This window comes from Ustilago hordei (genome assembly GCF_900519145.1).
Source record: "Ustilago hordei strain Uho2 genome assembly, contig: UHO2_contig_01, whole genome shotgun sequence".
NCBI lineage: Eukaryota > Fungi > Basidiomycota > Ustilaginomycetes > Ustilaginales > Ustilaginaceae > Ustilago > Ustilago hordei.
In genome coordinates this window covers 2,275,395-2,290,517 of record NW_024545270.1, presented here as the reverse complement: position 1 = coordinate 2,290,517, position 15,123 = coordinate 2,275,395, and the positions used below count along the sequence as shown (strand labels likewise).

The 15,123-nt window shown below is 48.9% G+C and overlaps 1 protein-coding gene across 1 annotated transcript; it reads left to right on the top strand.

Moving 5' to 3' along the window:
- Positions 1-1,495: 1,495 nt before the first annotated feature.
- On the top strand, positions 1,496-7,056 carry UHO2_00612 (uncharacterized protein; the record flags this gene model as incomplete). Its single annotated transcript, XM_041557232.1, has 3 exons — positions 1,496-1,993; positions 2,084-5,747; positions 5,795-7,056. 3 exons carry the CDS (start codon positions 1,496-1,498, stop codon positions 7,054-7,056), a joined length of 5,424 nt encoding a protein of 1,807 aa, XP_041413166.1.
- Between the last annotated feature and the right edge of the window lie 8,067 nt (positions 7,057-15,123).

The window sequence follows — 15,123 nt, the reverse complement described above, 5'->3', positions numbered from 1 at the left end:
ATAGAGCGATACTCGACGGTCTCGCCGGGCGTTGTGGTTGGCGAATTTGAGTTTTGGCGGCTTTTTTGACATGTGTCGAATAACGGTCGCGCTTTGTCTAACCGCCATTCGCCTTGCCGACTCTAGCAGAGAAAAGGAGCATCAGCCTGGCTCAGACAAGAATCTACACCTTCATGCCCCTTGCCTCCCAGCATTGTCTGCTCTAGACATGTCATCGTTGTAGCTCTACAATGCGATGCTCTGTGATGCACGTACTTCGGAGACAAAATGATAGTCCTGCGCAGCACACGGTGTATGGTCTTGCTCATTCTGGCGAAGCTGGCGGTGCCTTCTTTCCAAAACACTCAAACATACGGGTCTTACCTTCCGTTGCGAGCATTGCATGCATGTATAGCTTGTGCGGGTCAAAGAGGATCAATGATCAAAAATTGTCGCTGTGAAGCCTGTCCGTTGCGTGCAGATATGTGCATTTGAATGTGCCTCACGACATTGACTAAGCAGACCATGCTGCTGCGAAAAAGTCAAGATACAGATCTGATCACATTGTGCAGGATCAAAGTGGCTACTTGCTATAAGCTCCTGGTATTACGAGCTCACAGTACCCTGCTAAGCGCCCGTCCTGGTGCCAGGCTCGGTATCTCCTTAGGCCGAACTCGTCTACACCCTCCCGCCTGGTCAGCCTGGCATCCCCTTCTTATACCATCTTGTTTCGCTTCTTTTCCTTCTAATTACTTCCGTGCTCATCGCCTCTCCATACATTCGTCCCTTCTTCGTGGCTTCTCCTTGATCCAGCCTCTTTTTCTTTCTCTTCACCTTCTCAGGCTGGAAACGACTCTTTTCTTTACGACTTTACGGCTTCTTACTTCAGGTTTAACGATAATTAGGCTTGCTTCTGACTGGCTTCAGAGCAACGCACTTCTTTTTACGACTTTGCAATACTCTTTCTGGCTGCTTTGCTCATCAGGTCTATCATACGACCCTGCTTCCCCTCCTCTTCCTTCGTTGGCGCCTCAATCGATACGCCAAGCTACTACGCCAATTTCAGATCGATTCTGTTACGCCTTGGCCTTTTCCCACCATCACTTGATTGCAGCTTGGTCTTCATCTTTTACGCCACTTAGCCTAAACTTCGTCTCTACTATACCACCAGCATATCACGGTCAACAACCCGCTACGTTCTGCTTTACTTATCCCTTCACGAATCCTTACGAACCTCTCTATTCTTACGACAGCACGAAGCGAAGCATCTTATGCTGCAGAAGTGCCTAACCTTTCATCCTTGACGAACTTTACGACCTTATCCTACGCTTTCTACACCTGTTGATGCTTCCCACACTTTGCTTCTTATCCCTCTAGACATCTTCTTCATCATTCACTTTCGCCTTTATCCACAGCCGAATTTCCAACAGCATCGTTTTGATCAACAGCAACAGCTAACTTCACCAACCAGACTTCACTCGACCACAGCTCAAGCTCGAGGAGTTAGCTCAATACGATGTCGGGATCATATGGATGCAGGGAGCGTTCGTCATCCGTCTCCGGACCAGCAACCTCCCACAAGCACACACGGAGCGCGTCACAGAGCTTCGATACCCCGGGCGCCAGCATTGCTTCCCCTTCCGCTCGTCAGGAGCAGGTCCAACAAGCCACTCTCACTGCTGAACATACACTTAGACAATACCAAGAAGAGTTCCAGCGCCCGGTGCCCACCTTCCCTTACCAAGTTCAACACCAACCTGTCCCGAGCTCAGCTTCCGCTCAGACTCAGCGACATGCCTCCGCCACAGTGCACTCAGCAAGCCAGCTCCAGTGGATCCCTGAAGTCACAACAGAAAGCTCATCTGGCGAAGCCGCTGGGCGAGCAGACAAGATCAGAAGCTCTGCCACCATGCCACAAGCTCTTCGGGCTGGTGCTGGCAGTCAGCCTAAGTCGCACAACAGAGTCGTATCCATGGAGAACAACTACCGAGGGCTACCACGGAACTTCAACCCTGTCACTGGTCGTAAGCAGGATCCTCGGGCAGGGAGCAGATGACCCAGCCTTCCGTACGTCTTCGAGCCCCTCTCCTCATCGCCGCCGCAGCAGCAGCAAGTAACACCTCTGCCGTCTCGAGGCGACTTTCCCAACCCTTACCAAGCTGTCAACCAAGACGACTCTCACCTTTCCACAGCTCAGCTGCAGCGTCGTGCCAGCCAAGACATGCAGTCTCCTCTTCTTTCCCGCAATCCTACGCATCGAGGCGAGCGTCAAGCATGGGCTACTCAACGTCAGCAGCTAGTACAGAACGCGCACGAAATTCCGCCAACTCCTCCACTCGGCAGCGGACCACAGCGTCAAGGCTTTCAGACCATGCCGTTGTCGATCAACGAAGCCAGACAGCCGCAAGCAGCGCAGGTTGCGGTTGCGAACACCCTTGCAGATTCGATCTCGTCCGCCTGGTCAGACAGCACAGAATCAGAGCGGACTCCAATAGCGAGCAGTATTGCGGCCACACGAGAGAGGAATGCCCGGCTCGAGTCTCAGCTGATGCCCGTTAAGCTTACGCTTCCGTCTACTTTCTCGTCCTCGTCAACATTCGCGCCGGTGCAAGCGAGTACAACAAACCAAAAGGCACCCGTCAGTGGGGGTACGAGAACCGGTTGTACCACAGCACAGGACCCGCGACCGAACCTTCCAGGGGTGACTGCGGAAGAGATGTCTAACATGAAAGCCACTGCTACACCCTTCACTCCAATCAAGCTTTCAAAGCTGTCAGCGCCACCCATCCGCTCCGACTCGAACGACACTAGCATTTATGGAGAAACAATTGCTTTGCCGGACGGCACCCAGATCCCGACCGTCCGCACTGACTTCCAGAACCTCAAACGAATCAGCTTTCCAAAGTCCACACCAGATGCAAGCGCTAGCAAGAAGGTGGACAGTATGCCCAGTGTCGGTGGGCACTTGATTTCGAAGGCTCATTCGAAGTTGGTACCGAAGAATGACGGTCCTTCTAGGGCGATCTACTCTCCTACCCCTCAGACGCTTGCTAATGCTAGGAGGCAGTCGACGCTCCTTCAAGTTCCTCGGGCAGCCGTGGTGGCGGAGGGTGCCGAAAGAATCTCATCGCCTTTGTCGGCGTCAGCGGAGGCTCCACAGACACCTCAGATCCCACATACCCTCAAGTTCCACAAGTTCGAGCCTTCCATCGGCGGCACTCCATCAGCTCCGGAAGCTCAGCCTCTGCCTGCATTTGCATTTGCGGTAGAGATGGAAGGAGGTAAGAGCGACGGTGGCACGACCCAAGCCAAGTCAGACGACACCGACGTCCATAGGCGAGATAACGCCGACACACCCGGCTTCCGCGATGAACCTAGACGCAACACTTTCGGCGAAATTGCACCTAGCATGCTCGAAGAGGCTAACCGCAAGCTCTTCTCGTTTCAGATGCAGCAGCTTGACCAAGAATCAAAAGAGAAGGGCGTTGGGTCTTCCCGTCAGCCTCAGCTCGCATCTACCCCAGCTATGGAGAAGACACCTGCAGAGAAGGCAAAATTCGAAGCACCTACATCAGCAAAGCTTGTCCGCCGCGAAAGTTCCGCTTCTAAGGGGAGCCGACGTGACTCGATCGGTTCAGCTACGACCGCATTTGACTCGACAACAAAAGAAGGATTCCCAGCCCACGTCAAGCAAGCCACTGGTCCTCCTGTCAGCTCCATGGTTACTCGTGGTACAGCACGTGCCGCTGTGCCTCCTCCAAGTGACGTGATGGAAGTTCAAGAACCAGACGAAGCTCAGGACGACACCGAAGGAACCGAATTTGACGAACAGGAGCATGACGGTACTGCCTATGATCTCTCCGTGTCCAAGCGGACCCCTTTCGTTATCGACACGTACTCCAACAATGGCACCGAGGATGACGACGAAGATGCTCGAGCGCTCCGTAACGGAGCGGCCGGCGGCCGGGAGAAGACAGGGTTCCGCCTCTTCCCAATCTCCTCTATCAAAGCAGGTAAAGCTCGTCGTCCATGCACTCGGGACACTCGCGTCTCTTTTCGCAGCAATTCTTCTCACCTCGATCAAAAACGACCAGGTTCGCGACAGCACGGTACCTCACCTACTTGTCGTCAGTGTTTCAGAACAGGTTTCGACTGCGCGATGAACTTGCAACTCGGAAAGGGCACTGCAGCGCGAAAGGCTTTTCAGGACTTTGTTGCCGCTAGTGGATTGAACGCTATTTCTATCCGTGACGGGGCTCCTGTACCGGTTGATGGATCTTTAGCTGAGAGTCAAGCTGGCGGGATCACCGTGGAGGAAGCACTGGGCAGGAACTATGTTGACAAGCTGGGCGAAGTTGCTTTTGGGGAATCTGCCCTCAGCCGTCCCGTCACACGAGGGATGTACAACGAGTTGGTGGAAGAGAAGCAGGAGCAGGAGAAGCGCAGACAGCTGATCGCAGTTCACAAACCCTGGTCTGGTGATGTCGATGAAGAAATAGAAAAGGCGAAACAGCACCCACTAGGAGATAGGATCAAGCGCAGCCTTAGCAGCAACAGAGACTTCCGTCAACTCAGTCAGATGACGCTCCAAGATGGTGTTAATCACGATCAGATCAACGCTCTCGGTGGTGATGATGCTAGACAGATGTTGCTCAATAACATTAAACAATCAGGCTCGCATAAGCGCAGCGGTGAGCAGGAGGAGGGTGAGGTGGTGGACATCGACCCTGCCGACTACGAATACGAAGGAGACTTTGACGATGAAGACGATCTGTCCTCTGCTTCTTCGAAGGCTGACATTGTTGTGTGGGCTGACAGATGGAGTGCCTGGACAAAGTTTCGTCAATTGCTCGCCTTCTGGGTCTATATTTTTGCTCTCCAGGCTCTCTCCTCGGGTTACACCAATACTGTCAACAGGATCATCGTCGATGAAGACGTTTCTGCCTCAGAAGCCATTTTCTTCCAGCTTGGCTGGCTCGCTTACAACGGCTGCCAGGGTAGCGGACTCTTCTTCGCCAATCTTTTGGTAGGTTTCGGTCGTCAACGCGTCACATTAATCTCGTTGATGGCTGTTGGAGTAGTCTGCGTCGTGGCGGGCTTCGTCCATCATGTTGCTGCGATCCTGGTTTGTCAATCCTTGTTGGGTCTGCTGTCGGGTCTAACTGTATTCCTCTCGCTAGCCAGTGTTATGGACATCTTCCCCACCTCGAAGGGCAGGCTGCTTGGTATTGGGTCGATTGCACTAGCGCTTGTCGGCGGTCAGCTTGCCGGACCATGGATCTCGAAGGTCGTTCTTCAGCTCCTGATCTGGTCGTGGACCTACTGGCTTACACTCATTGTTGCTGCGGTGCTGATAGTCTATGTCGGCGTCGCTACGCGTGAAACAGCCGCTTTTGTACTGTTCCGTCACGAAGCGCTCCAACTCAAGCGAACGAATCAAGGCTGGACACCGGAACCGCTGCTTGAAACAGCACCAAAGCAAATGTTTGCCGATGACCTCGCTCGTCCGTTTAGACTGATGCGTCACAACCCAATGCTGATATTGCTGGCGGCTAGCGTAGCGGCCTTGGGAGGGATGTACATGTTCCTGTTCGCCGGGATGCAAGGTGTGTTTGTTCGGACGCACGGCCTCTCCTCGACTTACGCTTCGATAGTGCTCACTGCCTCTGCTGCACTAGTACTCGTTGTCGGCGTGGTGGGTATCTTCCTCAGCAATGCCAGGAAGGACAGTGAGTTAGATGCGAGTGGTTTCGCCACCATAGGCCGCTGTACTTGGACGAGAAGGGTCACATCGACACTCGTCGCCCACTCCGAGTCAAGGCGGAGTCTCTTCTTATCCCGGGTCTCTTGACAACTGCGATCTTTTCATTCGCACTATTCACCCTCGCTTTAACATCCAGCTTCGGGCGCACGACATGGTTCCTGAGTGCTTTCGGCGTCGTTCTTGCCACCGCAGCGCTACTCACTGTTGGTACTACTGTGGCTCAGTACGTCTTGGACGGCTACTCTCCACCTCGCAAAGTGGTCCTCCGTGACGTGGTCGCACGGGAAGATCCGTCGACGCCAACTCTGCTGCAAGATGAGAACGAAGACCGCTTCACTTCGTTCTCTCGCCGCACTGCCGGCCGACTCGCTTCCCGCTTTCGAGGCGGTCCTGCCGGTCGTCATGGTCTTCCATCACACCACGCTCCCCACAACTCTGACAACAACGGTGCTGACCAAAGCCGGGAAGCATGGCTCGAAGCTGGAGAATCCGTCATGTCGACCCGCGACAAACGCTGGCTGGATGAAACAGCCCTCGCCGCGCTCACCTCTGTCACTGCTCTACTGTTTACCATCTGCTCCCTCCTCAGCTTTGCATCTTTCCAGGCCTATGCAGGGTTGAACTTTGGTGCATATTGCGTCGTTTTCGCATCAGCAAGCTTGGTAGTGCTCTTAGCTCTGCTGAGCGTATGGCTGTACGGCGCAAAACCAAGAGCTAAATCGCTAGCGGTGGTGGACGAGGGCGATTCTGTACGAGCTCACTCCAGACGTGCCAATTTAAGGGAAAGGAGAGCCTTGAGCAGAAGACGAACTCTATCGCTCGCTCAAACCCAGACCCAGTCTTATGCCGCTTCAGATGTGCAGGAGCCAGGTAACAGGCTCAGAAACGCCCCGATGAAGCAAGCAAGACGCTTCTCCGCAGCGCTCGGGTACAAAGCTCTCCCTGAACACGGAATGGCTGTTTGTCGTCCTTCCCCACCCTCAATCCCTCAACAACCGCAGCAGGATGGAGCGACAAGACGGGACTTCCGCCCGATCCGCACACCTGCACCTATCCCTTTGATGCAGGAAGTTGACCAACGCTCAACCGCAACAGCCGCTGCTGAGGGCAGACGAGAACTATGGCTGTCCAAATTCATCGCTAAACGTGATCAGCAACCCGCGATCGATCCCAGCAACAAAAAATTCAAGCGATGGGGAGGCGTCATGCTCGGTCTCCCCTCCTCCTCACAACGCGATGCTTTAGGCCGAACATTCGATCCAACCACCGCCATTATCCCTTCCCGGGGCATCTATGCTTCTCCACCACACTAACACCAACCGCTCTCCCCACCACCCCGCACATAGCCCCGTGCCAGTATCAGCATCTCTAGCCCGTGTAGGAAGGCTGTGCCTGTATCGACTCGTATCAGGCGGATCGTCGGGATGATCGATGATCGTATCAGGGACGCTTAGACCCATCCGATGACCGTATCAGGCAGACTACCTCGGGCTGTTCGATGACCGTATCAGGAACAGATAAGGGCCAGAAGAAGATAAGGGCCAGGAGAAGATAAGGGCCAGGAGAAGATAAAGGCCATGAGCTCTATCGCTGCATGGCCCCTTGCACTGCCTTGTTGTGTCTCAGACTCCTCTTTCGCTCAACATGACTATTGTATCGTCCATAAGGTAAAACGTATAAAAGCACCAGACTCAGTGAGTCCGTCCTCCATTAGCATCCATCGGTTCGTTGTCTATACATACCGTTCGTCGTCATACGTGATAAGCCGCGTCCTACCAATCATGTCTGCCACCCGATTTAACAGCCCGCACCAACATCCCGCGGAAGGATTCGAAATTGTTCAACTCCGAGGAACTCGACAAGCCGAAACCAGGCAGAAAGAAAGACCGTACGCTCCAGTGATGACAAGAACAAGAGAATCAGTCGACATGATGACCGCTTCCAGAACAGATATTATGGCTAGGAGCCATTCCCAGCCTGGACAACATCTGTAGGGTAGTCCGAGACAGCAGAGATAGAGGCTCCAACAGCTCGCTGTGTATTGAAACATGGAAGAAGTGATAGATACTACTGACATTCTCATGGCTTGCTTTGTATCAAGAGATTTGTTCTGTACAGATACAGGATGGTAGATGGGCTAGCCCACGCAAGAAAGACGATGTGATTGGGCTCAACGACAAGACTCCATCCCGCTACATGATCCTGAGATTTTTACTCGGTGGTGTATAGTTTCAACGTTCAATGTTTAGGAATCAGGGTTCAAGATTCAAGACTTGGATACAGTGAAAGCAGTAAAAACGCATGACTGCTTAGTCATTTCCCGCATTCCTGCAAACCTCGCTCCACGTCGCCACCCGTCAACTCCCACCAACTCCCACCAACACTCAACACAACCCACCAATGTCCCCTATCCCACTCAGTAACAACACGCAGCCACACATGCCACATCATCCATTCACACACACAGAGACCAACATAGAAGCATATATAGTTCATGATATCACTTTGCACTTAGCTTCTTCAAGAACAACGATTTTGACCGCTCGCTATCTCGAACTGGCTGTGTTTCTCAACAAAAGCATGTGAGCTATAGTTCGATCTCACACATTCACCAACTTCGCTCATTTGGAAACACATTATATTACCTGGATCGACTGTTGTGATAGGGTGCAGCATACTGGCTATCAGACATCCAACATAGTTTCCCTGTTATGTTTCAGTCTTGCCACTCTTGTATCATACATGCATACATAGAACACTGGAGGATGTATATATACATTTGAAACATTCTGTACTTAGTTGATGCTTACTATCACAATTGATACTTGTGATCAACGATAATTGATGCATGTACTTCAACAGATACTCCATGTTCACAACACAAGACTTGGCGAAATCACAAGACCTCAACATTTCGCTCTAACATGTCCGCCAATTTCGCTCACTGTTGCCACTCATCATCACCCACCAACGCTACTCAGATCCATGTCAACAATAACCCTAACCCAAGATCAGCATGAGCAAGGATGGTACCACAAACCCTGCCAAGATCAGTAGTAGAAGAGATTGTATAGCAGATTCTGTGGAGATCAGTGGCAAGGATGATCATATGACAAACTCACATGTGAGGAGGACCAAGCTCTGCCAAGACAGGGACCAAGCTCAGAAGCATGCAGCTGGTCACCACTCAGGGGTTCACAAGACAGGAGTCGGGAAAACAGTTGCTGGTTAGGAGGAAGGAGAGCTGTGTCAAGGACACCAGCATATAGGTCATGAGGAGGAAGAGCAGTGTCAAAGAGGTCGACACCTGGAGCAGTGTTGCAGGCAACACTGTAAAGATGTATATAATCATACCTTCTTGTCATAGGTGGATGAGTGGATCTCCATCCACTCTACACCTTTCATTACTAGTTATAGCTTACACTTAAGTATACATTAGTATTCAGTCAGCAAGTTGCAATCTCAATAAGATTGCTTCCATTGTAGCATGTGTGTTGTACCACTGCTCCCTGACATCCAAAGGCAGTTCTTCAAAACCTGCAGTCTGGATAATGATAGAACCAAAGGCAGTTGTCCACTGCAGTCTGGGGATCACCTCAAGCATTCAGTCGACACACTGGACACTCATGTCAGCAACAACAACAATCTTAACCACACCAGACCTTGGTGTTAGTACCAGTTCATATTAGTTATTGATTGTGCCGAGCTACCTCTGGACAGAGTGTCCACAGTGGTTAGTCAAAACCTGCAATAGCAAAACCACTACTGCATCTTCGAGCAAAAAAAGTAATAGAGATGTTTCTACTACATATCTTGCCAAAATTTGTAATACCACAATCATTGTCACATATCTCGACAGAATTCATAATAGATGCAGTTCTATTACAGTTATCAGGTTTTGGGCATGCAACTGCTGACAGGCAGTTCATAGCAAACCAGCAGTCCAGATAATGATAGAACCGAAGGCAGTCATCCACTGTGGTCCAGGGATCACCTCAAGCATTCAGTTGACACACTGGACACTCATGTCAATGACATCAACAATCTCAATCACAACAGACCTTGGTGTTAGTATCAGTTCATAACAGTTATTGATTGTGCCAAGCTACCTCTGGACAGAGTGTCCACAGCAGTTAGTCAAAACCTGCAATAGCAAAACCACTACTACATCTTCGGGCAAGAAAAGTGATAGAGACATCTCTACTACAAATCTTGACAAGAACCGTAATACTTCTCTACTACATATCTTGACAAGAACCGTAATACTTCAAGCGTTGTCACATATCTCAGCAGGATTCGTAATAGATGCATTTCTATTACAGATATCAGGTTTTGGGCGTGCGACCACTGACAGATGGGAGGAATGAAAGGGGGTGTGAACTATTGCTCAGATGAGGTGGGAATGGCTCCTGACAATGATGAAACAATGTGAGGACTGTCCAACCATGGGCAGCAAGAGACACAGTGCTGATGAGCAGCATTGCAGGATGGATAGGAGAGACAGGAAAGAGGAGGAGCAGTGTTGGAGAGGTGTGCCAGAGTGAAGGCAGTGTTGCAGGTGACAGTGCGAGGATGGTATATAACCTCACTCCTCATCGTAGCTGTTGAGTGAATCCCCATCCACTCTACACCATATTTGTCAGAGGTTGTGTGCCCAAAACCTGATATCTTTAATAGAAATGCATCTATTACGAATCCTGTCAAGATATGTGGTAATGTGTGGTGTATTACAATTTCTATCAAGGTATGTTGTAGAGAAGCCTCTATGACTTTTCTTGCCTGAAGATGTAATAGTTGTTTTGCTATTGCAGGTTTCGACTGACTGCTGTGGACACTCCATCCAGAGGTAGCTTGGCACAATCAATATTGTGTATGAACTTATATTGACACCAAGGTCTGGTGTGAGTGATATGATTGGTAGCACCAACATGAGTGTCCAGTGTGTCAGCTGAGTGCTTGAGGTGATCCCCAGACTGCAGTGGATGGCTGCCTTTGGTTCTATCATTATCCTGACTGCTGGTTTGTGTCATGGGAATGGATGCGCAGAGGCCAGAAGATCTGTCAAATTCATATGAAGGGAGCGCAGGGATCAAGGGATCGGGCAGATCATGGGATTTGAGACAGACTTCACTGAGATCGGTAGTAGTGCCAGTCCTATGACAGATCTCACTGAGATTGGCAAAAGGAAGGATAGTACTATGATGACAAGATTGGCACGAGAGAGGATGGTACTATGGATCACACCGAGATCGGTGATAGAAGAAAGGGTATGGCAGATTCTGCCAGGATCAGTAGTAGGAAAGATCCTATCACGGATTCCGCAGAGATCAGTGGTAAGGATGATAGTGTGGCAAAGCTTCACATGCAAGTAGTGGGACCAAGCACCACCAAGAAGGGACCTAGCTCAGGAGCATGCAGCTGGTTACCACTTGGGGGCACACAAGATAGGAATAAAGGGGGACCATTGCTGGTCCAAGGGAGGAGAGCAGTGTAAGAGAAACTGGCAAGGAAGACATAAAGAGGAGGAGCAGTGTCGATGGAGTTGGCACAGCTCAGGAAAGACAGATGGATGGTGCAATGAGGAGGAGGAGCCTCATTGGAGACTCCTGTGAGGTACTCAATGCAGAAGGTACTCTCTGGTGAGAGAGCAGGAGCAGTGACGTGGGTGACACTGTGAAGAGGTATAAAAGCCACACCTTCTCGTCACTAATGGTCAAGTGGATTCTCATCCACTCTACTCACCATACAACTAGTCAATACTTTAGAAACATAAGTACTCATTAGTTTTCAGTCAGCATAAGTTGCAATCAATAGATTGCTCCTCATCGAAGCACATGTGTTGTATCACTATTTCCTGACATCCAAAGGCAGTTCTAGCAAACCAGCAGTCTGGATATAGTTAGAACCAAAGGCAGTTGTCCACTGTGGTCTGGGGATCACTTCAAGCATTAGTCGACACACTGGACACTTGTGTTGGCATCATCAATCCATACTCACACCAGACCATTGGTGTCAACATCAAGTTCACTTAGAGTTGTATCATAGTTTGATCATGCCAAGCTACCTCTGGACAGAGTGTCCACAGTGGTCAGTCAAAATCTGTCATAACATCAATACAACTACAGATCCCAATGAGAAAAGCGGCAGAGATGGTTCTGTTGCATATTTCACTAGGAATCGTAATACCATTAGCACTGTTGCATAACTCGACAGAATCGGTGATAGTACTGATACTACTACTGATCTCAGGTTTCAGGCACGCGACCTCTGACAGTTTGCTATGAACCACCTTTGGATGTCAGTGAGTGGTGATACAACACATGCACTATGATGAAAGCACTCTACTTGATTGTGACTTTGCTGACTGGAAACTAATGTATACTTATGTGAAGTGATAACTAGTTTATGGTGTAGAGTGGATGGAGATCCACTCAACCACTTATGATGAGACAGCATGGTTTATATTTATCTTTGCAGTGTCACCTGCAACTCTGCTCCAGCCCCCTCTCTCCAGAAGGCACCATCTTTGTTGAGTACTGTGGCAGAGGTCTTTACCAATGTGCCATCCCATTGCTGAGCCCTGCTTCTCCTGCTCCTGCATCAAGAAGAGCCAGTGTCATCTCATTGCTGATAGGGGTCGCCCCACTTCATCCTAATGACAATGCATGCCCCCTTCTTCCATCCACCTCCTGACCTCAGCACCCATCTCCTTATGCTGATTTCATCATCATGTAAGGTCCCTACCTCATCTGGTGGTGAACCCAGATGTCCTTGTCACTTAATCCATACTGGGTCTGTTGTATGATTGTCCTTGCCACTAATCTCTGTGGGACATGTCATACAATCTTGTTTACTACAGATCCTGATGGGGTTTGTGATACCATTTTGGCTCATGCTGATCTAGGTGAGATCTGCCATAGAGCTGTTTCTTCTACAGATCTCAGTGAACTCTTCTGCAAGTCCCACAATCTGCCCAATCCCTCGATTCCTGCACTCCCTTCATATGAATTGATGGATCTTCCTGCTTCCTGCGCATCCAGGCCCATGACAATATTTTATTAGTTATAGCTTTCATATAAGTATACTTAGTAGTCCATCAACAGCAGCAATCGTAAGACATTGCTCCTATCATAGCATGTGTGTTGTATCACTGCTCATTGACATTGATTGACATCCCAAAGGCAGTTCATCCAGTGGTCTGGCTCTCTCAATCATTAGAACCAAAGGCAATCATCCACTGTGGTCTGGGGATCACTTCAAGCACTCAGTCAACACACTGGACACTTGTGTTGGTGCCCACAGCATCACTCACACCAGACCTTGGTGTCATTGCAATACATCTATCATTATTGATCGTGCCGAGCTACTCTGGATGGAGTGTCCACAGTGGTCAGTCAAAACCTGCAATAGCAATCAATCTATCACATATTTGGGAGAAAAGTCATAGATAATAATAAAGGCCTTTTACCACAGATCTTGATAGGATCAGTAGTAATTGCAATTCTACCACAGATTTCAGGTTTTAGGCGCAAGACCTCTGACACACAGTTGAGGCGCCTCCAATGGTTGAGGTTTTGTAGTGTCAATGAAGGTGTCAACAATGTCTAGTAGTGGTGATACAACACACACATGAAGCAGTTGTAATGCCTGGATTGCAACTAAAGACAATACTGAAATGACAGTGTCTACCAAGTCCACTGGCCCTGCCTGCAACTTCATTGTCACAGAGGGGTATCACCCATTTCATTCAAGTGTTGGGACCCTCCCTTGCATACTTCTTCCCATATGTCTCCCTTCATCACTGACAATGGCAACAAGCCTACTGCGGTTGCCCCTCCTCTCCATCAGGCTGTTTCGGCACCCAATGCATTACAACCCCTTCTTGCAGTATGATTGATGAGATCCATTGGATGACTCAACCTGACCGATCTCGCTGAGATTGACCGGAAGTTCATATCCTCACCGATCTCACACTTTAGGGGGTTTCAGTTTTTTTTTGCCCTCGAAAACTAGAGTCTTCCAATACTCAAAAAAGCTCAGAAAATTGATGCCCCCAAATGTAAGCTGTGTTTTTAGAGGGTTAGTTTTCGAAGCCAACAAAGGGAGGGTAGTGTTGGCCAGAACATGAAGTGTTGGCTGGAAAATGAAGCAGTTGCAGAATTTTAACTATCTTGTAGTAAAAACACATGACTGCTTAGTAATATTCTAAGATTTTCGCAAACCTCGTTCAGCGTCGCCACCTGTCAACTCCCACCAATGCTCAATGCCACCCACCAATGACCCCTATCTTACTCAACAACAGCACGCAGCCACACATGCCACCTCATCTATTCACACACACATAGACTAATGTGGAAGCATATATAGTCTATGATATCACTTTGTACTTAGCTCCTTCGAACATGACGATTTTACTGCTCGCTATCTTGACCCAACTGTGCTTCCTCAACACTTGTAGCTCCACCATCTTTGACACTCTTGTTGCACAATCAAAGTAGATACAGTCATTATTGACACCATGGGTTCATGCAAAACAAGCTGTGCAGGAAAAGTGGAGGCATTTGTTCAAGTAGATCACATGCAACATCAAGTGAGTGAAAACTCTGGTCCAATTTTGAAAACTCTGCCACATTGGTACTGCTGAAGCAGTTTTTGGAAATTGGATTATTTCCCAAAATGGCGGAGCTTATGTAAGTAATGAATATCCAATGCAAGTGAAAATTCAAAAAAAAACTTGAGTTTCCGAAAAAAAAGAAAAAGAAACTGAAACCCCCTTTTCTGCGCAATGTGTCTCCAGCGGCCCTGTGGCACATATGTGTCACTTTATTCCACATATGGACACACTGACCATCAGTAGAGACATATATACCTGGTATTACTTTGTACTTAGTTGTCTCCTAATCACAATAGGGGGTTTCAGTTTTTTTTTTTTTTTTTTTTTTTTTTTTTTTGGAAAATCATGTTTTTTTTTTTTTGAGTTCTCACTTGTGTCAAATATTCATTTCTTATGTAAGCTCTGCCATTTTGGAAAATACTCTAATTTTTGAAAACACTGCTTCAGCTGGACAGTTGTGGCAGAGTTTTCAGAATTGGACCTGAGTCTTCACTCATGTGATGTTGCATGTAATGTGGCACATGATGTACTCACACAAATGCCTCCACTTTTCCTGCACAGCTTGTTTTACATGAACCCACAGTGTCAATAATGACTGTATCTACTTTGATTGTGCAACAAGAGTGTCAAAGATGGTGGAGCTACAAGGTGGTTTGGATTCTGGAACAGGTGGTTTGGATTTTGGAACTGCTTCATTTTCTGGCTGACACTTTATGTTCTGGCCAACAATACCCTAACTCTTGGTCTAAAAACACAGCTTACATTT